The following is a 25,016-nucleotide window of genomic DNA, read 5'->3' on the forward strand; positions in this document are numbered from 1 at the left end:
ATATGTGTGTGGGTGTGTGTATGTATATGTATATATTCTGTGGTAGAGGCTTTTCCTTAGATGAGTGGCAATACTTGGCTGTCTGTTCATCATTAAGAGTGGAGGACTAAAAAGCTGATTGAAAACTCTCTTTTTGGTGCAGTACCGATACTAACAAATGTGCCTAATATACCTCAAAGATAGTTTTGTTTTTCCATCACCAGAAAGTTAATTCTCCAATCTTCTGCTGAGATGAGGGCCAGTTGCCTAGCATCATGGAGGAGGGAACGGGTCTAGGAATCAAAGTGCTTTTCAAACAGCTTTAATGGGATTTTCCTGTTTGAACCCCTCCTCTTTCTCTACACCTGCTGCTCCATTTCCAGGAGTAATGGGTATTGCTTTCTGTGGGTTCTCCAGTATAAAGTGTGTTGTTTCTCAGCTTCTTTTTGCTGCCAGGCTGTGATTTGGCTGTCCTGGGTCTGCTAAACCATTTCATAATACTTATCCATCCACTCTCAATCTTCCAAGATTCTGTTGCTCTTATCTCTTCTCCTTATGGGTTTGTGTTGAAAAGTCTTTTACTTCATTTTTGTGAGTTTTAGGAGAGTGCAATTATATGCATGTTTTTAATTTGTCATCTTAATCCTAAAGCCCTGCTTGTTTAAAATGTTACCTCCTGAGACTTGAAAAATATTATTATTATTTTTTAAGATTTTATTTATTTATTTGACAGAGAGAGACACAGCGAGAGAGGGAACACAAGCAGGGGGAGTGGGAGAGGGAGAAGCAGGCCTCCCGCTGAGCAGGGAGCCTGATGCGGGGCTCGATCCCAGGACCCCAGGATCATGACCTGAGCCGAAGGCAGACGCTTAACCGACTGAGCCACCCAGGCATACCTTGAAAAAGATTATTAAAGTTCCCTTTTCATCTCTTGTTTTGGTTTTTACATTCATAATTATAGTACATGAAACTCATTGTGTAGCCCCCTTCAGACTACGTGAACTCAAGTATTTTTACGTAAATCCAGAATTTATGAATAAAAAGGTTGATTGTTTTCTAAATTTGCTCTTGTAGGAAAGTGAAAAGGTTTCTGAATACCCAGCAGTGATTGTGGAGCCAGTTCCAAGTGCCAGATTAGAGCAGGGCTATGCAGCCCAGGTTCTGGTCTATGATGATGAGACTTACATGATGCAAGATGTGGCAGAAGAACAAGAAGTTGAGACCGAGAATGTGGAAACAGGTAGACATCTCATAAAATGTTCATTATTTGTAACTTCTTATTTTATAAGTGTCAATATTACTATTGCCAAATGAGTACTATACCAAAGAACCTCTTTTTGCTTGGAAACCAGTCAAACATCTCTTATTTAAGGGAATTGATATGAAGTTCTACATTAGAATTCTCTGGAGTATAACAGGTCTCATATCGTGGACTCTAAGGACAAGATTACAGGCCCAAAATAATAAAATTATCATTTTTTTTCCTGAGAGTGTGAATATTGACTAGTTACTTACTTATAGAAGTCCATAGGCTAGTATATGAGGATAACTTTTTAATTCAAAAATAAAGACAGTATTCTCATTCTGTAACAGATTAAGAGTTTCTTTGAGTCAATATTGGTGGAGCAGTATGATTCCTTTTTTCTTAGATCAGAAGCATCTTTGTAGCAGTCTGTCAGAGTCTTCTTCCCTTTTTGTCTTCTGAGAAATTTTGGTATTTCAGTCTGTTTATGGTGAGATAATTATATGTTTAATTGGAGATTAATATATATAATCCTTGAAAATCTTTTCTTTTTCTTTTTTTTTTAAGATTTTATTTGACAGAGAGAGAGACAGCCAGAGAGGGAACACAAGCAGGGGGAGTGGGAGAGGGAGAAGCAGGCTTCCTGCTGAGCAAGGAGTCCGATGCAGGGCTCAATCCCAGGACCCTGGGATCATGACCTGAGCCGAAGGCAGTCGCTTAAGGACTGAGCCACCCAGGCGCCCCCTTGGAAACCTTTTCATTTTTGCCACTGATTATAAAGAAAATAGAGTATTGTACCAGAAAGATTGTAGTGACTATCTTGTAATAATAAATATTAAAATTTATCTTTAGCTCTTAATGGAGAAAAAGAATTCTTATACTTGGTTTATAATTCTAATAAACACTCTTAAATATTTATTTATTTATTTATTTATTTATTTAGGCTCCATGCCCAACATGAGGCTTGAACTCACAACCATGAGATCAAGACCTGAGCTGAGGTCAAGAGCTGGATGCTTAACTGACTGAGCCACCTAGGTGCCTCATCACTCTTAAGTATTTAGATAAGTTTCTATACATGTAGCAAAGTCCCATGATTAAAAATTTTCAATATTTGATGTTTTTCTGCTTGTTGAAGCCCAGTAGCCTTCCCTAAGACTACTAACTTCTTCTAGCTTACTGCTGTGCTTCCTCCAGTTTTATTTTTATTTTTTTTCTCCAGTTTTATTTTTTATTGAGCTGAGGGATTAAAAGTTACCTTGCTCTGCAGAACAATGAAGGCAACAGTGCCAGCAAGCCCCTGTGAAGTGATAATCAATTCATTTTCTCAAAATAGGTAGCCAAACACTTTATATAGGCTTTGTGACTGGACTGGAGTGGTACTTGATTTACAGCAGATAATGCAAGTGGCAGGAAGATACATATGTGTTTTTTTTGAGGATTTTGGAGAGTTTTCCAGTCTGAAGCTAGAAGCATCATGGCAGACATGAATTTTCTTCTTGGGGAAAAGAATAGGAAGAACAGCTAAACGTATTATGCAGGATGATATTTTGAAGTAGATATTGTAACTGATTTTATTATAGGAGTGTAACTAGGGTGTAACTAAACAGAAAATTAATAGCACAAGAGAAAAAAGTATGATAGCTTAAGTTGAATGAAAAAAAAAGAACCTGTTTGAAATTTCTGGAAGATGTTTTGATCAAAAAAATAAGGAAGACTATGATTTTGGTAGCAAATTGGGAACTTCATAAAGTATGAAAACTATAGTACCAAATTCCCATTAGTAGAAAATTATGCATACTTATCACATTAAAATACCAGAGCAGGTCAGCCAAATATTATTGGTTGTATAATTGATGATCAGTGCTTCATTAATTTAAATTACTCAGGTAAAAGCAATTCCAAATAGGAAGAGAATATAATCTGTTCAAGGGATTTTATTTTCTTAGTTATCTTGAACTCTGAGGATGATGATAATCATTTGCAGGGCAGAGATATGAATGATTGTAATATTGAAAGAGGATATACAAGTCTGGCTAAAAGAATAGTTACTTTTGTGATATTTTGAAAATGGTTTTTGACTAGTTGATAATATTTTTTAGATTGGTTTTTCTTCAACACTAAAAGGAAATATTAGTAAATAACTTACATTATTCTAAAATAGTCTAGAAGTACTTGAGAAGTTCATCTTAAACATTTTTAATTCCATTCTGGTTCATTTTTTAAAAATCTATGTTTGCTTTATCACTTCAAAAAATAAAGAATAGTATAGTATAGCCATTCTTGTCTCTCTTACAGAGTAACACTGTAAAACTTAGAATTCATTTATAACTCTGTTAAAGGCAATACCAAATTCAGACTGAAATCTGCTGGCTCATACATCTCATACATCTATAATCAGAACAATTTAAAACACTCCTATTTATTCATCATAAGGCATGTGGAACTTGAGACTACAGTATCCTGAGTTATTTGAAAATACTATGGCTCATGGGTTTTTAATGTAACTTTATAAGGATTGTTAATATATATAGATTAGTTTAGAATCCGTTAATCTGAACTTAATTTTGTTTTTTTTTTAAGATTTTTATTTATTTATTGTTTGACAGAGAGAGAGATACAGCGAGAGAGGGAATACAAGCAGGGGGAGTGGGATAGGGAGGAGGAGACTTCCCGCTGAGCAGGGAGCCCGATGTGGGGCTTGATCCCGGGACCCTGGGACCATGACCTGAGCCTAAGGCAGACGCCTAACGACTGAGACACCCAGGTGCCCCTTAATTTTGTTTTTATTTAAAGAATAAAATGCATTTTAAAAAAGATTTTACTTTTAAGTAATCTCTACACCGAACATGGGGCTGGAATTTACAATCCCAAGATTCAAGAGTCCCATGCTCTACCGACTGAGCCAGCCAGGCACCCCGTAAAGAATAAAAAGCGTTTTTAACGAGTTAAAATCTGAATAAATTTTCATTCTTCTGACATTTAGAACATAGACATATAAATAAATGTTGTTATGACTTACCCTGATGTATGTTTCCTTTTAGGTAGTAGAGTAGGATTAGGTTCGTTTCTGTGGCGCTATGAATTTTTAACTTAAATTCCAGATACATATAGGCTTTGGAGAAGAAGCTGACTGGGAAGAAAAGGAAAGGAGTATTTATAAGATGTCTACAACGGTTTTTATTTGGTGAATTGGTGAAAATGAGATCCCTTATAGAACAAGATTTCCTTTTGTACGTCTAGGAAATGCTTCCTGGAATGCTCCTACATTATAACTTAGATGATATTAGTCTAAAAAATGTTCATAACTATATATATTGACCTGTTATATCAGTTCTCTTCATGTTTACATCGAAGTTTTTCTTCTTTTATTCCCTTATATACCCATATATATATGTCTATACCAGAAACAGTGTTCATGATGAAATCCAGGCAGGAGTATTAAAATTATATAGTGATGTACACTTAGCCATCTTACTTATTTTATGTATAAAATGATTTCTCATTTTGTTAGTAGTAAATGTCTTTTATAGACAAAGAAAATGTATGTCTTTCTCACAGAGCTTATGAGTAATAGTCATCCTCTCAAATTTTATAGGAAAAACCAAATATGTTTGAGACCTTAAGTGTGTTTATCTAAACCTATAAATTGCTTTTTTAAAAAAAATAAATTGCTTTTTGATGATAACTGGAGATCAGTAATCATAAAGAGTCTTTGAGGAAAAGTAATGAAGTATGAATGAAGGGTGGTCTTGACTGGCAGGCTGGAAATACTTTTGCCAGTGGCTGTAGGGTACACGAGCTCTGGAGGCCTGCTAGATAGACTAAGGTGGTGAGTTGGGGATGGAAAGGAGTCTCTGGGATTCCCTACTAAGATTTGAAATGCAGTTTTTATGTTCACTCTTAAAAAACTATATATATATAGTTTATAGCAGGGAGCCCGATGTGTACATATTACAGATTGCCATTTAAAAAATAGTAAGTTTATACCAATGCAATCAATAGTAGATAAGTTTTGATAGAAATCTTTTAAGGCTTAGCTGAGAAGATTGAGCTATCTAGGATCTGCTTCTTCATCTTGCACCTTAACTTACTATATTTTTCTTCTTAAACTTCCACTTTATGATGTCAGTAATAGTTTGCATTTCTTATGTGCAAGGGCACTGTTTTCAACATGTTCCTTTCCCTCAAGGGGTTAATAATTTACTTATATATAATATATATTATATTGAAACTATAAAGCAGTATAGAATCAATAGGGTGCTACTTACAAATTCAAAGAAATTTTTAGGAGAAGAAAGTTCAGTTTACAGGATTAGGGAACGTTTAGAGAAAGGAAGGAAGGAGGAGAGATGGTAGGATTTGGATGGGCAGATAGGAGGTGAGTGAAAGGCACTGTAGCTGAGGGAAATATAATTAATAATGGGTGGAATATTGAAGTTCAAGGCATGTTTAGAAGATACTGAGTAAATGAGACCATGACAGAGGGTTCCATTAGGAGTTGTGACTAGATTATGATTTGAACCAAGAGTTAGTGATTAGGCATGTAAGAAGCAAAAAGATTTGGAAGGTTTTGAGTAGAAAGTACCATGTAATTAGTATCTCAGGAGATAGCGGATGATTGTAGGAGAAGGGATAAAGCAGGACGACTAGCTGTTGTAGTATGGGGTAAGAGGTGACTTGAGCAAAACAAAGTAGAAGCGATGGGAGCAGAAGGGGCTTATATAAGCAATGCTACTATATATGCTCTATATGCTACTATATATACTTGACATGACAAATTAGGGGGAGAGGCATAGTTAGGTAAGACACTAAGTTTTTTGGCCTTAAGTGATGGCCATAAGTATCATATAGGGATTTGAGGAAGGCAAGACTCTTTTGGGAAACAGATATGTTTGGTAGTAGGTGTGTTGATTTTGAGTTGAAGCAGAGCATCTAAGGAGAAATATTTAGGTATTTAAAGATGCACAAATATATAGCCAGGGTCCCAAAACAAAGGAGATGTCATACTCAAATTAGGATAATTTAAAAAATGTTTTACAAAATGACTAGTTATAAATATATGGGCAAGTGTAGGGTGATCATAAGAAATAGGGCAGTAGGCCAGAAGTGGCAGTAGCAGAGCTGTTTCTGTCCTTTGGCCTGAGGCCCCAAGGGAGGGAATGGTTGCTGGAACCTAGAAGAAGAGAGGGTCACCTTGGGAGAATCTGGGACCTTTGATCAAAGGATGCAGCTGGCTTGAGGGTGATGCCACAGAGAGGGAGCCAGGGGTTACTATGATTTTCTTCTCCTTCTTCCCTCTAATGCCCTGCCAAGGCTCTCCATTGACCCAATGCAATTTAAAGCAATAGGAGTCCTGTTGAAGTCAGCCTTCTGGGACAGAGAGCAGCATCAGGAAAGGTAAAGAATAGATCTGGAGGGGCAAATGGAAGATATCTAGTACAACTGAAGTTTAGTAAAGAAAGGTCAAGGAGAGACTGTTTTGGAAATCATAGTCATTGATGCCATGGTAATAAATGGAATCTCCAAAAGGAAAGGTATTTGAGAGATTTCTCCAAGGGAGAAGATAATTAAATTCTGTGTTTGACTCTCTGTGATCAAGAACAAGGGACACAGAATTAAGGAATTAACCTTAAGGAATGTTTACATTTTGAGGAACATGAAGAAAAGCCAAGAGTGATCAAATATGATAGAAAATCCTATTCCTGAGGTTAACATTTTTTCATTTTAAAGACTTTTAAGTAGTTCTCGTTAGTAGAAAAGGGAAGGATATTGATGGTTAGTTAGTCGTGGTTTCAGATTCCTACTTTATTACTTACCTATCAGTGTTTAAGTTTTTGAGAGTCTGTTTCACTGTCATAAACTAGTAATTCAAGGTCGTGAGGACTACATAAAATAAATATATAAAGCACAGTGCTTGTCATGTAGTAAGTGCTCCATAAGTATTCCCTTAACTTCATTAGAACCTTTCCTTATGCCTTCAAATATGGAGAAGGTCTTTTAAACATTAAAACAGAACATTTGTTTACTTCTCTGTTGTATTTTTCTCTTTCCTTTCACTTCCACTTTTAAAAAAAAACAAAGGCTCTATACCTTCATTCTGTACTTTTTCCTTGTCATTCCTTCCTTAACTTACTGTGCTTTGGCACCTACATTTATCATTCTCCTGAAGCTCTTTATCAGATTTCAAAAGCCACTCCTCTGCCAAATTCAGACTCACAGAATCATCCAGAAGTAGATCCTTCCTAATCTGGCCTTCTTATCTTCTGAGCTTTTGCTCAAATACAGTTTTCTATCAAGACTGTGATTAAGTATTATCTATTTTTTTAAGGCCAACTACACTAAACTTTCCACAGTGATTATGGTCTACATTAAACGGTCCCTTTCCTGATCCTCTGTTAGACCATCTGGACTAAGGCACTTGATCATGTACTTTCTTATACTGTTCTTGTGTGTATTCATACTCCTTTTGTTTTCAAACTGGATATATGTCTCTCGAAGACAGGGACCATACTTTTTAGTTTTGTTGAATATAGTATATAATAATAGTGTTTAACACATAATGGTTAGGGAATACAGATTGAAATAAATTGAGTTTTGCCTCAGTATTGCAGTATAATCAAGAACCATCTGTGTAAAATCTTAAATATATTTTCTTTTTTGTTAATATGCTAAACATTGAATACCTTAGGGTTATTTAAAATATAAAAGGGTAGTCATCCAAAAACATAAATATGGGCATCCAAAATATATCAGCGCCATAATGTTGTCATATTATATTAACTTCATCTTAAAGTCGCAGTAGGTTTTTTTTTTTTTTTAAGATCCATTTATTTATTTGACAGAGAGAGAGACAGCGAGAGAGGGAATATAAGCAGGGGGAGTGGGAGAGGGAGAAACAGGCCTCCCGCCCAGCAGGGAGCCTGATGCGGAGCTCGATCCCAGGACCCTGGGATCATGACCTGAGCCCAAGGCAGGTGCTTAATGACTGAGCCACCCAGGCACCAGTCACAGTAGATTTTAATCATTCGTGCTTACACCTAAATTTGATTTTTTTCTTATAATAAAAGCAACACATGCTCATTGGAGAAATTGGGAAGTATTACAAAGAAAAACAGTGAAAATTACTCATAATCCCTTACCAGCAAGGGAACAGCAAGTATTGCTTTTTGTATTTCTTGCTGGCCTTTTTAAAATGTACATTTTAAGCAAAATTAACATTATGTTATGTAATACAAGTAGATTTATTAGTCTTTACTAACAGACATTGGCTGAAAGTCTGTTCGCTTCCTACATCTCTCTTCTGATCATTAGGAGTAGGACTTTGGTTTTTAGCCAGGTATCAAAACATAAAAATTTGGTGTTAGTAGTTAAAGAAATGATCAAGAAAACTTAGTTTCTTTTTGTGATCAACAAAATTGTGTTTAGAGATTAGTTGAAAAGATAGACAAATGATAAGAATTTTTACATAATTCAACAAGAAAGCACTGCTTTTTTTTTTTTTAAGTAAATGAAAGTTTAGCTTTTTAAAGGGCAGTTTAAAAAAATAAAACCAGATTTCTGTCTTGAAAAATAAATTCAGGAGCCAAATTTCTTTCTTGAAAAATCTCAAGACTAAGTTGACTTCATGATGAGCTGTGATAACTTTTGTATTTGTTATACCATCAGAAATCCTCCCTGTGGCACAAAAGGACTCTTTTAATTAGAAAATATTGTTGCCACAGGGAGGTAGAAGATCGACATGAAAAACTGGGGATCTGAAAAGGAGCCCCTATCCTAGGATTACCTGAAGGTGAAACAGATTGAGCCAGAAGGAAGACAATGCTGGTAGGTTGTTTTTTAATTTACTAAGAATGTTTACAATTTTACATTTAATTACAATTATTTCAACTACCTATACCATATTTTTGTTTAAAGGGTGACGATTCCTCCTTTAGGAGGGAGAAATAATATAACAGTATCTTTCCTCCTAAACCATTTGTTATCTCTGCTAACCCCTGCCATGTTCCTAATACTTGTTTCTTTTTATAGATTAAGCTCTAGGGCTATTTCATGCCTCTACTTCCTTGGAAGCTACTACTGACTGAACATCTTCAAGTCTTTTTTTTTCCTTCTCTTTCTGTTATTTCTGCTTCTGAAATCTAGACTTTTTCCTACATTTTTTTAAAGAAGTGTTTTCTTTTAATTATCTATTTTTTTGAGTTTAGCCTAGTGACTAGTTTTCTAAAAAGGTAAAATGTGAATCTTAAGTTCAGTTAGTTTTGATTCTAGAACTGTTTGAATTATAATTGTATTGTGATTTAGATGAGTTAGAAAGCATTATTAGAGAAAAGTTTTTAATATTTTAATAACTATATTTCATTTAGCCTAAGATACCACCTATTGTAAGAAACATTTTTAGACCACTAAAAGAAAGAAATGCTGCCAATTATAAATTTTAGGATACCATCAATTGTAAGATACATCCTGATTTCAGAGATGTTAAAATGTGAAAAAAAGTACATCTTAGAATTAATGAAATATGGTGTCATGCAATTATGAATCTTCCTGAAATTCGTATTTACTGGGAATTGGACATTAAAATATCAGGTTTATAAAAAATGGAGGTGAGTTGTGGTTGTGGAAGTCATATATATGCTGAGTATGGTCTCTAAATTCTTTACTGTCTTTTAATAGAGGGTGTTAAAGTGAAAAATCATTTAACTTTGTTGTTTAAAAGTATGCAAAGTAACTATAAGGTATTAAATTATGAAGAATATAGAAGATGAAAGGTGTTTTAATATGACACATTACTTCAGTCAATAGTGTTTTATCATAATTGTTACTTTTTAATCAGATTTTGTGATCCAAAAAGAAAATGAAATAAAGCTTCTGCTTCCTAAACTATAATTTTAAAACAGGATCCTTTAAGGACCCTTTAAAATAGCCACTGATTTTTAGTGCACTTGAATATATGTTTTACAGATTGTTATGTGAAGGAAAAAGATAGAGGCCAAAAGTAAAGAACTACCCTGTCAGTTAATAAAGCAGAAATGAAAAGGAATGATTTTAAATGGTATTTATATGCTTTAAGAATCATATTTTGTATATAAAGAAAGATAAGTATATCTAGAGAACAGATCAATAAAGGGTGTTTGCTTTTGGAAACTATAGCACTCATTCCTTTGTGCTCAGACTTTTAGTTTTTATTTATATTTATTTTTAAAAAGATTTTATTTATTTATTTAAGAGAGAGAGAGAGAGCACTTGCACTTGAGCAGGGGGAGGGGCAGAGGGAGAGGGAGAGAGAGAGAGAGAGAGAATCTCAATCTCATGACCCTGAAATCACAACCTGAGCCAAAATTAAGTGTTGGTTGCTCAACCAGCTGAGCCACCCAGGCGCCCCAGACTTTTTAGTTTTTAAAACACTAGTTAACTTTCAATTTCACTCTATAACAATGTGCCTAAATAATAAATTTTTATTCATTTATCTTTTTTAAAGATTTTATTTATTTATTTGACAGAGAGAGAGAGAGCACAAGCAGGGGGAACAGCAGAGGGAGAGGGAGAAGCAGGCTCCCCACTGAGCAAGGAGCTGGACATGGGACTCCATCCCAGGGCCCTGGGATCACAACCTGAGCCAAAGGCAGATAGATGCCCAACCTACTGAGCCAACCCAGGTGCCCCAAATTTTTATTCATTTAGAGGAGAGGGCAAATTTGGATTATATAGAATTATAAATGAGCACACAAGGTTATAAATGTTGCCAAGTAGGGATAGCTGAAGGTTCTTAAATGTAGGAATGCTTTAAAACATTTCTAGGCAAATTATCCATCCATTCATCCTCTACCAGCTCTTACTGAGGGCTGCAGCATGTCTTGGGGTAAACAAGACCCTGTCTTTGCTCTCACCAGGCTTTCAGCTATGTGGAGAAATGAACAATTAAACACGTTATTATAATCAAATGTGATGAGCATTATGATAGGATTAATGAAAGGTTTAGGGAGTATATAGCTGGGGAATGCCTAGGAGGACAGAAAATGCCTCCCTGAGGAAGTAACATTTGAACAGATTTGAAGGGTTTGAAGTAATTAGCCAGGCAGAGTGTAGCATGGTTGGAAATCTGGAGGAAGGAGAACATGGCCTATTTGAGTTGTAGAAGGGAATTCAGTATGGCTAGAATATGGATTATGAAAAGGAAAGGGGATTAGAATGAAGCTAAAGAGGTAAAAAACTCTTACTGCTGAGGACATTGTAAGATTTGTGTCTGTTTGTTGGGCCATATCTAAAGGGCAATGGGAAGCCTTTTTAGAGTTTTAAACAAAGTATGTTTCTTACACAAATTTAGTTTTTCCCCAAATAGTGCTGTAAATGAAAAGTGAAACAAGACAAACAAAGCATTACCTAAAATAAAATCTGAACTCCTTAGCTTCTCATTCAGAGCTCCCTAATAGCTAGTCAACTATTTTTACTCACCTTCCACTAAATTGTCTGCCTCTATAGATCTGAGCTCTAGGTATGCCCATTGCCCAAACTAAGCTAGAAATTATAGAGATTAAAAATTATAGTTGCACAGCTAGCTTTTCTTTTCAGAATTCAAAGCTGGGTAACTTGGTACAATTCTGTTTCAAGAGAAGGAGTCATTGTCCCTTATGCATCCTCCATGCCCATTTATAAACTGGGAAAGAGGCCTATGAGTTTTCTTAGGTTCATGAAAGGTCATCATTTAAAGGAGGTCAAGAACATTTTCAACACAGCTATTAACTTTCGTAGTTTTTTCATCTTTTTGTGTCATGGGCCTCTTTGATCATATGGTGAATTCAGCCTGTGGACCTTCTCACAACAATTTTTGTAAATATATAACATGCAATATCTAGGATTACAGAGGAACCAAATAAATTGAAACGTAGCTTTTAGACTATTTTTAATTGTGATGTATTAATGCATATGCTTCTTTAATAATGCCTTTAGTAATGAGAGCTAGTGGCAGATCTAATTTATGCCTATAATTTCATAGTAGTGATGACCATAAATTATATTTTGAGGTATCTGTAACAACTATAATATGAAAATATTTATGATTTCTATTGGTTATGAAGTCATAGATATTGCCAAAACTACTGTGATTTGTGCCTTTATTTAAAATTAAAGTGCTTAATTTCAATTAGAATCTAAAAAACAGTTTTTCTAGGTCTCATCCATATATTCTTTTAGCTGTCATCCACCTTTTTCTCATACTTTCCTGCTCTTTATTCTGCCCTACTGCTATTCTTTTCTTCCTAATAACTCATAGTAGGGATCTGAAAGCCATTTTAAATGTTGCTTATTGAATATACTTTTATGATCCCTGCTAAGGAAAAAAAAAAGGCCCTCAACTATGTAGTGGTAATTTTTTATGTCCCTTAATTGATTGACCTAATTTAATTTATCCTAAGACACTCTCATATATGAACATTTAGTATATTTCTTTAAACCATCATTTAATATTTTATGACCTGTTTGTGTTTTGAGATCCCCCTATTTCCATGACAAAAATTTCTGTGGCCAGTGGTTCTCAAACTTGACCATACATCAGAATCATCTGGAGCACTTGTTAAAATACAGATTGCTAACCCCACCTCCAGAACTTCTGATCCAGTGGATCTGGAATGGGACTTGAAAATTTATATTTTTAACAAGTCCCCACGTGATGCTGATGCTGATGCCGTTGGCCCAGGGATCATACTTTGAGAACCATTATCTAGACTGTTGGGAATGACAGCACTGAAAGAGAGCTTCTGCCATCAGGAAAACCCAGTTAATACAGTAGCTTTTTATGATATTGTGTTATACCCATCACAAAAGATTGTTATTGGGGGTGAAAAGATACTAAAATTCTTTTAGGTTTATATGAGATGATGTAATGAATTACTATTAATTAATTCATCAGTAAATATTCACTGCGCATCTACTATATGCCAAGCACTATTTTAGGCATGGGCTGGAGGGGTACACAAGACAGGCAACGTACCTACATTCATAGTGCTTAGAATCTAGCAGAGAAAGCATATAAATTTGCCATATTGTAAAATTGTTCTGTCACAAATCATACCACATAAATTAACACCTCCTGAAATTGTTCTTTAGAGTTAATATTTGCAGTTAAGCCAAGACCATTTCTTTTCATAATTTGAAGCAGCAGATAAATTCTCCCTTTCCTCTTTCATGTGACAGTTACTAAGTACAGTTGAGATACTGGTAAACTTAACATCTATCATGTACAAAGTACTTGAACAAACAGCATCATGGCTCCTAGGGAATAAGTGATTCAAAGTTGACTAAAACATGCGGCCTGGCCTCAAAGAAGCTTACCAACTAAATTGAGAAAAACAAGCATTCAAGGAAATAATACTATGGAGTAGGGATGGTTGGGGAAAGGTGAGGAAAGACAAAGAACTGCCAAGTATGGTAGCTAACTTAAAGGTTCCAGATTTCATTATTGCTATGTGGTGGGTCATTTTAAATTTCATCATAAGGGCATAGTTGACAGTTAAGGCCTCTGGGTTTAGGGACAGAGGAGCAAGTCAAATGGAATTAAGCATTTCTAAATGTCACCATTTTAATTTTTTTAGTGTGGAAACAGTACCATGAAACTCATGAGTGGGGCTCTGGTTGGCTCAGTCATTAAGCGTCTGCCTACAGCTCAGGTCATGATCCCCGAGTCCTGGGATCGAGCCCCGCATCGGGCTACCTGCTCAGCGGGAAGCCTGCTTCTCCCTCTCTCACTCCCCCTGCTTGTATTCCCTCTCTCGCTGTGTCTCTCTCTGTCAAATAAATAAATAAAATCTTAAAAAAAAAAAAAAGAAACTCATGAGTGACTTCTTTTTCCCATTCACAAAAAAATCAGGAAAGTGCAAAAAACACAACCTGTTTACAGTGCTTAATTACAACTTGGGAGTGGAGATTAGGAAATGAGATAGGGCTAATGTTATTTTTAAAATTTTTTATGTTTCTATAATTTTTTTCATTGAGTATATTAGGGAAGAAAGAATGTAACGCATTTCCTCTCTTTCACTTAGGCATTATTTTTTTTTAAGATTTTATTTATTTATTTGAGAGAGACACAGTGTGAGAGGGAACACAAGCAGCGGGAGTGGGAGAGAGGAAGCAGGCTTCCCACAGAGGGAGCCCTACACGGGGCCCGAGACCTGAGCCAAAGGCAGACGCTTAACGACTGAGCCACCCAGGCGCCCCCTCACTTAGGCATTATTAAGATAGAGTGCCAGTTTTTATAACAAATAACCCATATTCTCCTAGTTTAAGGTCAGTGTTTGATCATAATTGGATGTTTGATTTCACTTTGTTTTTTAAAGGTTTATTTATTTATTTGAGAGAGAGAGAGAGCTTGAGCGAGTGCAGGGGGGGGGCAGAAGGAGAGAATATTTCAAGCAGACTCCCTGCTGTGCGAGGAACCCCATGTGGGGCTGGATCTCACTACCTGTGAAATCATGACCTGAACAGAAACCAAGAGTTGGTTGCCTTATCGACTGAGCTACCCAGGTGCCCCTCTTTTCACTTTGTAAATCAGCCAAGATACTATGCTACTTGAATGAACAATTTTAAAATTTAACTGAAAATATTTTTCATATCTTTTATATTAGAGGGTGGTGATAATAGTTATCTTCCAGGATAACTTATTTATTATTTTATTATTATTATTACTTATTTTTTAAGAATATATTTGAACAAAATGAGTTCTTTGTAAGCCAGAACGTGGGACACATTTTCTTAATACTAGGTGACCTTACAGAAGATCACTCTAGAAAGTTTTACATCAAAAGGAAAAGAGTTATGTCTCTAACTTAGTTAGCAAAAAGGTACTTCTTATTGTACATGACATTTGACAAGACTTTTAGGAAAATCTGAATCCTTTTTCTTCTATATCACCTTTTTTTCTGCTACTTAATTCCCAGAAAATAAATATTTAGAATAATAAGTTAGAATGAAAAAATTCAAGAGGAAATCAAGGATTTGGTCCAAGAGGAAAAATAAATCAAAAGGTGCTGATCTCTTTTTGACATTTGCTTTCCTGAACAAACTTGAAAATCCTTGTTTTTTTTTCCTTCTTCTCTAGAGACATTGTTCTACACATAACATCTATTTGGACTTACAACATTAAGTTTTAGCTATTTAGTTTGAAAAAAATGAGGTTGGCAGAATCACATTTGTTTTTAATTTTTTTGCTACCATTTCCTGCCTATTTAGGAGCCCTCAGAGACAAGAAGACACCAATTACTATGTTTGGGTTTCATCTGCAGTCCTATTTTCTGGGAGGAGAAGCCTCCACAAAAAAAGAAAGAACTTCTGGGAAACTCATCCTTGGGAATAAAAGTCAAGGGTAGAAGCCAGTGCATTCAGCTTGCCATCTCACAAAGGGAGTCAGGACCTATAGATTGGAAACCATAAAGATCATAACACCCTACTTTAACTTTGTCACCTTCTGTTTTTCAATAGTAATTAATAGCAAGCACTTTAACAGAAAGCCTCCCTGTATACTTGTTTTGGGGGGGCCCCCAAAATAGGGAGGTTAATGAGAGATTAGTTTAATTCTGCAACTAGTCTTGGGGGAAACAGAATTCCAAAAGATAGAATGAATAGCTGAAAGGAGAAGAAAGCAGGCTGAATTCTTATACTTCTTAAAAGGAAGTAATTAAAAGAGTATGAGGAGTTGCCCTGGCTCTGAGACCATTTGTGGGGTTACCTGAGACTGCCTGTGGTACGCAGAGCATTTGTGTGTGTGTGTAGGGGGGGCTAGAATAAAAAATTAGATATGACCATAACTGTAAAGGAGCTTGCTCTTTATTGGGGAAAATATGTAAGAAAACAACTTTTTATAACCTAAGGATCAAAAAAATCAGTGTTGTGAGAATGAGGGGGAGAGCGCTATTAGCTATTGTAATGGAAAGTTCATAATTTACCTGAGCCTGGGAGAATAAAATTTCATTTGAAAAGTGTTACAGAAAAAAATTTCAATGACAATCTTAAAGCATGGTAAGGAAGACTTTATTCAAGGGGGAACTATTGTGATAGGGATAGAGACCACTATGATGGGATTTTGCAATGAGGGAGAGAGAGTGGGCTCAACTCCGAATACAGCATATGCAAGTGGGAATTTATAGCCGAGGATCAGGATGGGGGTCAGTGGATGGAAAATTACTGAGAGGAAATATCAGGAACCGAGGGGTGGGGTTTATGGCTAAACAGATTCTTGCTGAAGACAGACCAGGATGATCAGACATCACTTGGGGGATGGGGGAGGATGAGGAACCCTATCAAATATCGAGAGTGAGCAGATACAGAGGATGGGGGATTCTAAACTGACTAGCTAAACTGACTTAGCAGAGTTCTTGCTAAAGTGGGATTTTACAAGGAAGTATGCAGAAGGAGGTAGGAGAAGGTTCAGGAGCCTAAGTAAAGTTTGGTAGACAAAGAATCTTTGTCCAGTAGCAAAGGATTTTCTGGTTGAGAAGTCATCATTTATACCTTCTCCTAGTCCAATACCAAAACATGTCAGTTTTACCTCCAAAATATATCTTGAATCTTCCCATTTCTTTCCATCTTCATTGCTGCTAGCCTTGACCAATCTGTAGTTATTTTTTATTATAGAGTTACTATCATGGCCATTGGCCTTCTAACTTCTTGTTTTCATTCTTGGCCTTTCTCCCTTTCACTCTAGGCAATCTATGCTTTACCTAGTAACCAAAGTGACTTAAAAAATATATTTATAAAGTTAATCATTACACTCCCTTCCCTAAAACCTTTCAATGGGTTCTAATTACACTTAGGATAATACTCAGAATTTTTAAAATGGCCTTCAAGACACTGAATAATTTGGTTCCTCTCACTCACCTAGAAACAATAACAATAATAGCTACAAAACCAAAACCCTAACATTTGAAATTTCTTTACTATATTGCTAGGAATAGTTCCTAGGGCTTCACATATTAATATTTTAATATTCTTTTAACAACCCTAGGCTGAATAACTTTTCCAAGGCTAGACAGCTATTTAAGTGGTGGAGCATTTAAGTGGTGGGGCAAGGATTTAAATTCAGAGGCTAAGTAGGGCTCCAGAGTCCAATCTCTGAAGATTATACTCTGATGAATTATATACCACCCCTCTCACCCCAGTATACACACACACATGCACGCACACACACACACACACATACACACCACTGTTGTCTTTTTGCATTTCCATGAATCCAAACTTTACCTTCACAGGGTGCTTACATACACTGTTTGCTTCCCAGTTTTTCAGTTTCTTACTCCTGGTCATCCTTTAGATCTCAATTTAAATGTCACTTTCTCAGAGAGAGATTGCCTTTAGCCGATACTCATCAATCTCAATTAGGACTGTTCTGTTATTTTTGTCTTAGCCCCCCATTTTTCTTTTTTGGTTAGCACCTACAACTTGTGATATAGTAAACTCCCACGATGAGGTGGTAAATAATTCCAAAAACCTCAGATCACATGATATGGCATTATGATTTTAATAAAATGACCCGAGATAATGGTATGGAGGAAGATGTGTGTGGAAGGGGTTCCAGGACTCAGGCTAAGACATCCCAATCAGCCTTAAGGTCCGGCTGTGGTTTGGTGCCACCTGGTGGGTAGTTGTGTATTCCAGTGATGGTTGTTTGAGGGTAGAGTGGAAGGTGGGAGCCAGTTACCATCAGTTAACTTACCTGAATTCATGTATTCATGATGTTCTATTCTATTCTATTTATGTTTATTTAATGTTTCCACATGATGCTTTATAAAATCAGAGACCTTATCATTTACTGGTATTGGTCAGAGCTAGGCACCAAATAAGTTTTCAATAAATTATTTGTTGATTGAATGAGTGAGTGAATGAGAAGATGTCATGAACCAGGACAGAATGCCAGGAATTTTGTATTTTATTTAGAGATTGACAAGCAATATAGTTTAACTAGAGATTAGGCTTTGTAGAGGTATATGGTAGAGAGAGGTAAGGCTAGAAAGATAGAGTGGAACTAGATTGTGGTGGCCCTTGAATAAAATAGTTAGGAACTGTGTGAAATGTGATCTGGAGAAGATGAGAAGTGAAAAGGACATTTATTTTAAGCAACTAGAACATACTAAAATAATAGAAATGGAAGGGATAGCTTCCAAAATACTAAGTTGGGGGTAGGGAATAAACTAAACTTGACCAATCCAACACAAGGCAACAAAGGAGAAAAAAATGGAACTACAAATCATAAATCAAGATAGTAGAAATAAGTCCAAGACCAGAAATTATATTAAAATAATCTGTTGTGATCTTAACATGAGTCTGTGTTATTTTTAACAGCTCTACAAAACAAAATGATATAAAAAGGATAGAGCAATATATTCATCTGAAAAATACTAACCAAAGGAAGCTGGTTCAATAAAATAGAATTTAGGGTAAAAATTTTTAATTGGGACAGAGACTCTTCAAACTGCTAAAAGGAACAACCCAGAAAATATAATCATCATAATCTTATATGCATCTAACAACATAGCCTTGAAATACCATTTAAAGCAAAAACTTTTAAAATTGCAAGGAGTAGTGGACATGCCTACAAAACAATGAGACTTTAACACACCTCTGCCAAAATTGAAAAATGAAGCAGATAAAAAATTAAAAATGGGATCAAAGAATTGAACCACAGCACTGACAAACTTCATAAACTAGAGATATATAGAACATTGTACCTAACCTAATAAAATACAACCCTGTACACTTTTTTCAGTTATATATAGGTCAGCTTTTAACTGTGTACTAGGTCATAGAGGAATCTCAACGATGTCCAGAAAATCTGTGTCATTCAAAATATATCATTTCATCAAAATACAATAAAATTAGAAATCAACAATGAGGTGAAAATCAAAATACTTTATATTGGCTCACTAATGGAAGAGAAAATGAAAATTATAAAATATTTGCAACTAAATAACAATGAAAACATTGCATATAAAAATTTGAGATGTGATTTAAGTAGAACCCACTGGAAAATTTAGTAGCTCTAAATGCATTTATTAGAAAATATGAAAGATTGATATAATGAGCATATGTTCATCTAGATGGTAATAAAGGATCAACAGAATAAATCCAAATTAAGTAGAATAAAAGAATTTATAAAGATAAAAAAGTAAATATTAATGAAATAGAAAAGAAAACAGATAATAAAACCTTAAAGTTTAAAAAATAGATGAACCTCTGTAAAGACGGATCAAAGAAAAATGAGCACTATGAAGAACAAAAAATATAACCAATAGAATAGAGTTTGAAAATCATAAGAAAATACTATGAACAACCTATTGCCAAGGAGTTTGAAAACCTATGGACAATTAAAATTATATATATGTATATGTAAGTGTGTGTATATATTTATGTATACACACACAACTGACTCAAGAAGAAATAGAAAATGTTCAAGTCAACCTTTTAAGTTCTTTAATTTTACATATACATTCCCTCAGTCAAAATCCATCAGACCCAGGCCTATTACTAAATTTCAAGGGATACATAAGCCCTATTATATACAAACTATTATGGAAACAGTAAAAGAGGGAAAGCTTTCCGACTCATTTTATGGAGGTAGTAAACCTTAACTTTAAAATGGACCCAGCATAAAAAAAAAATAAGTTTCTTGCTGAATTTATGTATGATCATAGCTACAAATATTCTAAATAAATAAAAGTAAATCTAGCACTTATTAAAAAACACATAATGACTAAATACATACTAGGAAGGCAAAGAAGGTTATTAGAAAATCTGTTAATATAATTTGCCACATGAATAAATTAAAAGAGAAAACCTATATAATCATCCCAGTAGATCCAAAAAGCATTTATTAAAATTCACCATCTTCTGAGACTCTTAATCTCAATTGGGACTTGATAAGGTGTCTATATTAAAAATTTATAGCAAATATCATGATTAATAGGGAAACAGGATGCCAGCGGTCATCTTTACTAAAAAGCATTATTTCTGGGGGTTCTAGCAAATGCAAGTAAGAAAAAGAAAAGGCATGAAGATCAGAAGGGAAGAAACAAAATTGGTATTTACAAATGGTTTAATTAACACATAAATTTTAAGAAACTGTATAGATTTTAAATCTGCTTAGAGGGTTCATCAGGGTTGCTCTATACAAGAATAATAATCAGATAATCATAAAGAATATGTGGTATGCACACACACACACACACACACACACACACACACACTGGAATATTACTCAGCCATAAAAACAGAATGAAATCTTGCCATTTGTGACAACATGGATGGACTCAGGGGGTATAATATGCTAAGTGAAATAAGTCAGAGAAAGACAAATATATGGTTTCACTTTTATATGTGGAATGTAAAAAAACAAAACAAAACAAATAAAAACCAGAAACAGATCCATAAATACAAAATGTTGGTTGCCGGGGGGGGGGGGGGAGGTGGATGGGCAGAGAAGGTGAAGGAAATCAAAAGGTAGAGACTTCCAGTTATAAAATAAAGAAGTCATGAAGATGATAAATACAGCACAGGGAATATAGTTAATAATACTGTAAAAACATTATCTGGTAACAAATGATGACATTTATCCTGGTGACCACTGAGTAACATATAGAATTGTTGAATCACTATGTTTTACACCTGAGACTAATGTAACATTGTATGTCAGCTATACTTCAATAATAAAAATTTTAAAATAAAAAATAAAAATGAAACAAAAAAGATTCCATTCATAATAGTAAAAAACTTAAATAGGTATCTAGGAATAAATCTAATAATAATATGCAATACCTTAATGAAAATAAGAATTTAACTTTATTGAAGGGCATAAATAAGTGAAGGGATATACAACTTACTTAAGAGGAAATAGACCAAAACCATTTGATTCCTTTAATCTTTAACCTACAAACACACATGGAAAGATGGACAAGGTAAAGCTGTTAATTCTTCCCCAATTAATCTATAAACTCAATACAATTCCAGTCAAAATCTCAAGAGGACTTGTTTTTTGAAGAATTTGATAAACTCTTAAAGATCCAAAAATAGTCTAGACAATTCTGCAAAAGAACAAAGTATAGGGTGCTTGCCCTCCTGTGACCCTAGAAAAATTTAAAATGTGTTATTAGCCTACAAACGGATAATTTATTAGGATAGAATAGAGACCCCAGGAACAGAGTAAGCATGTATTTATACCTGGTGTGTAACAGACATAGATTTATAAGTCAGTGGGAAAGGACAGATTATTTAATAAATTACATTAAAATAGTTGGCTTTTTATAGAGAGAAAGGTTTAGATCCCTATTTCACACCCTCTTATTTATTTTTCAATTGATTTATTCCTTTCTGTCCTCTCTTTATATAAAGTCACATCTCCCTTGCTCATAAACATCAAATTTAATTTGATTAATGCATATTTTTAACACATTGTGTATATGCTGTTGTATATATTTAAGATTTATATAAATGGTATTATGTATCTTAATGTTTCTTTCTTTTTTTAGTAAGTACTGCTCTTAATATCCATGCGTGTTGCTTTGTATATATCTAATATGTTGCTGCTAATTGCTGCACAATACTCCACCACAGATATCCATCACATTTTACCTTTATTGTTGCCCAGTAATGGATACCCATCACTCCTTGTGTCAGCTATTGTTGCATAACAATCCCCCCCACCACCATTTATTGGCTTGAAACAAGAACTAGTTATTGATTTTCCTGAGACTATGGGTTAGCTATGTGGTTTTGCTGAGATGGACTGGGTTTACCTCCCTATTTGTGGTCATTTGTGGATCAACTGGGAGCTAACTGGTCTCGGAAGACTTCAGCTGGTACAACTTAGCCCTCCTCTCTTCTTTCCGGTTATCTTACATCTTTTTCTTTTCTTACAATGTTGGTCAAGAACTCCAATATGATGAAGAGTAGTGATACTAATTGGCATCCCTGTTTTGTTCTTAATCTTGAAGGGAGTGTATCCCAACTTGAAGTTTAATGTTTGTTGTAGGTTTTAGTATATAAAGAATTCCCATCTATGCCTTTGGTTTTGTTTTTGTGTTAAGTTGTACTTAAGTATGGAGTCTTATCAGATGCTTTTTCTGCATTTTTTGGTAGGTCATAATTTTTCTTCTTTCATCTATTAATGTGGCCAGTTAATTGATGGATTCTCAGATCTTGAACTTCTTGCATTTAAAGATACATGTTGCTCATTGTTTTGCTTTGTTTTCCTTTAAGTTTAGGACCTTTCATTAAGTAATATGAAGAGGAGGTTTTGTACTACATTTAATTTCTTTACTACTTACTACTCATTTTTTTTCTTTATATAATTTACACAATTTCTTTATATACTTCATCCACATTTAAACTTAATTAAGATATAATTGTTCATAATACTGATTTATTATTTTTATATTTATTGTATCTGTGGTTATTTCTCTCTTTTTGTTTTATATTTGCACTTTCTTTTCTTGATAACTCTTGCCGAAGTCTAATTTGTTAATCTTTTCAGAATCATCTTTTGGTTTTGTGAATCTGCACTGTTTTTTAAAATTATTCTTCTCAGGGCACCTGGGTGGCTTGGTTGGTTAAGCATCTGACTGTTGATAATCTCAGGGTTGTGAGATTGAGCCCTGCATTGGGCTCTGCACTGGGTGTGGAGCCTGCTTAAGATTCTCTCTCTCCCTCTCCCTTACCCCCCTCCCTGTCTTTAAAAAAAAATTATTGTGCTCTATTTCATTTTTCCTATTCTTTATTATTTCTTTCCTTCTATTTCTTTGGTTTTGTTTTGTTGATTTGTCCATCTTTATGAATTGAATACTTGGCTTCTTTATTTTTAAACCTTTTCATCTCCTGACCTCTAAGTTCTGTTTTAGCTGTGTCACACCTATTTGACATATTTTAATTATAATTCATTTCTAAATATTTCTTAATTCCTTTATGATTTCCTTTTTAACATACACTGTAAGGTAAAACACATATTAATTTGACTACATCAAAACCTAAAATTTTTGTAGGACAAACAATACTATAGGCCAATCAAAGTAAAAGTCAAAGAGCAGGCTAGCAGAAGATATTTGCAACACATATCTGAATTATTTTCTAGAATGTTAATATTCTACACATGAATAAGACAAAAATTATCATAGAAAAATGACAAAGGATATGACTAGGCAATTTATAAGGGAAATATTAATAGCTAGTAAGTATATGAAAAAGTATCCTCAGTACTTATTAAGTATATGCAAATGAATACAACAATGATGGTTTTCTTGTCACCCAACAGATGGCAGAAATTTTAAAGTCTGATTATATCTTGTACTGACAAGAATTTGAGAAAAATGGATACTCTTAACACATCACTGGTGGAATTTTGGACTTGCACAGCTACTTTGGGGAGAGTAACATATAAAATTAAAAATGCACTTATTCTATTATATAAAAATTCTATTTGTATGTAAAAATTTCTATTATATACTGTGGAGACACTCTAGCATACATGTGTAAAAAAACATGGAGAGGAATTTTTTGTAGCATTGTTCATAAAAGTGAAAAGTGGAAATAAATTTATTTGCTGACCAGTAGATAATTTGATGAATAAAATGGGGGTAAATTCATGTACTGGAATAATGTGTAGCATCTAAAAAGCATAGCTATATTTATTTACACCAACATGGATAGAATGTAAATCTTGAATGAAAAAAAGGAAATTTTAGAATGGCGTATATAGAATAATGTCATTTAAGTACCCAAAGCATGCAAAAATAATAGTATATATATTATTCTGGGATACACACACCTATAAATATATACATACACAAAAACATAAAAGTGTAAAAAATTGAAGAATATGCATAAAACTTACGATAGTGGTTTCTTTGGAGAGATGGAATGGTGAATGAGAACTGGGGGTAGTATTCAAAAATGTTATCTTCCCCTGTAATGTGTTATTTCTTAGGGTGAAAAAACACCTTTAAATAATAAAATGTTAACAGTTGTTGGTTCTGGGTGTTGGGAAGGTGACTGTTTGTTACATTATTTTTTATAATTTCATGTATGTTTTAAATCCCCCTCAAAAATTGTATAATAGGGACGCCTGGGTGGCTCAGTCAGTTGAGCATCTCAGGTCGGCATCCCAGGGTCTTGGGATTAAGGCCCGTGTCGGGCTCCCTGCTCAGCGGGGAGGCTGCTTCTCCCTCTCCCCACCGCACCCCCTCCTCCCCCCAGCTCATGCTCTGTCTTGCTATCTCTCTCTCAAATGGATGGATAAAATCTTTTTTTAAAAAATTGTATAATAGGGACTCCTGGGTGGCTCAGTCGGTTAAGCATCTGCCTTCAGCTCAGGTCATGATCCCAGGGTTCTGGGATCAAGTTCCGCATGGAGCTCTTGCTCAGCAGAGAGTCTGCTTCTCCTTCTGCCTGCCACCCCCCCTGCTTGTACGCTCTCTCTCTTTCTCAAATAAATAAATAAAATCTAAAAAAAAAAAAAAATGACTCTCCTGTTATTTAAAAAAAAAAAAATTGTATAATAGACGAGTTCCTAAACTAGGATCATAGGTGACTCAGATTTGTAGCCTGGGATGATGGTAATGTTATTGATAGAGAAAATAAAGGAGATTTGTAGATAAAAGACCTTTAGGTACCAGTGGGTTAGCCAAATAAAGATGTTTGCCATATAATTGGAAATTAGAACCTAGATCTAAAAAAATAATAAGTCAAGCCTGGAGATGCTGATTTTTGAATCAGTACAGAAATAATATTGAAAACCCTGGAAGTGAATGGATAATAAATA

The 25,016-nt window shown here is 34.7% G+C and overlaps 1 protein-coding gene and 1 long non-coding RNA gene across 2 annotated transcripts in view; one reads left to right on the forward strand and one right to left on the reverse strand.

Annotated features, from left to right (window-relative positions):
• ELF2 (E74 like ETS transcription factor 2) overlaps positions 1 to 25,016 on the forward strand; it is a 106,511-nt gene that overhangs the window by 51,662 nt on the left and 29,833 nt on the right. Inside the window, exon 4 of the mRNA XM_081813118.1 lies at positions 1,054 to 1,219. Coding sequence (XP_081669244.1) covers positions 1,054 to 1,219 — 166 coding nt within the window. The remainder of the gene's footprint in view (positions 1 to 1,053; positions 1,220 to 25,016) is intronic.
• LOC145720117 (uncharacterized) overlaps positions 4,216 to 25,016 on the reverse strand; it is a 28,930-nt gene continuing 8,129 nt past the window's right edge. Inside the window, exon 3 of the long non-coding RNA XR_014142863.1 lies at positions 4,216 to 4,355. This is a non-coding gene — a long non-coding RNA (uncharacterized LOC145720117). The remainder of the gene's footprint in view (positions 4,356 to 25,016) is intronic.

This window comes from Leptonychotes weddellii, chromosome 2, assembly GCF_054177405.1.
Source record: "Leptonychotes weddellii isolate Sample4059 chromosome 2, ASM5417740v2, whole genome shotgun sequence".
In the NCBI taxonomy this organism is placed as follows: Eukaryota; Metazoa; Chordata; class Mammalia; order Carnivora; family Phocidae; genus Leptonychotes; species Leptonychotes weddellii.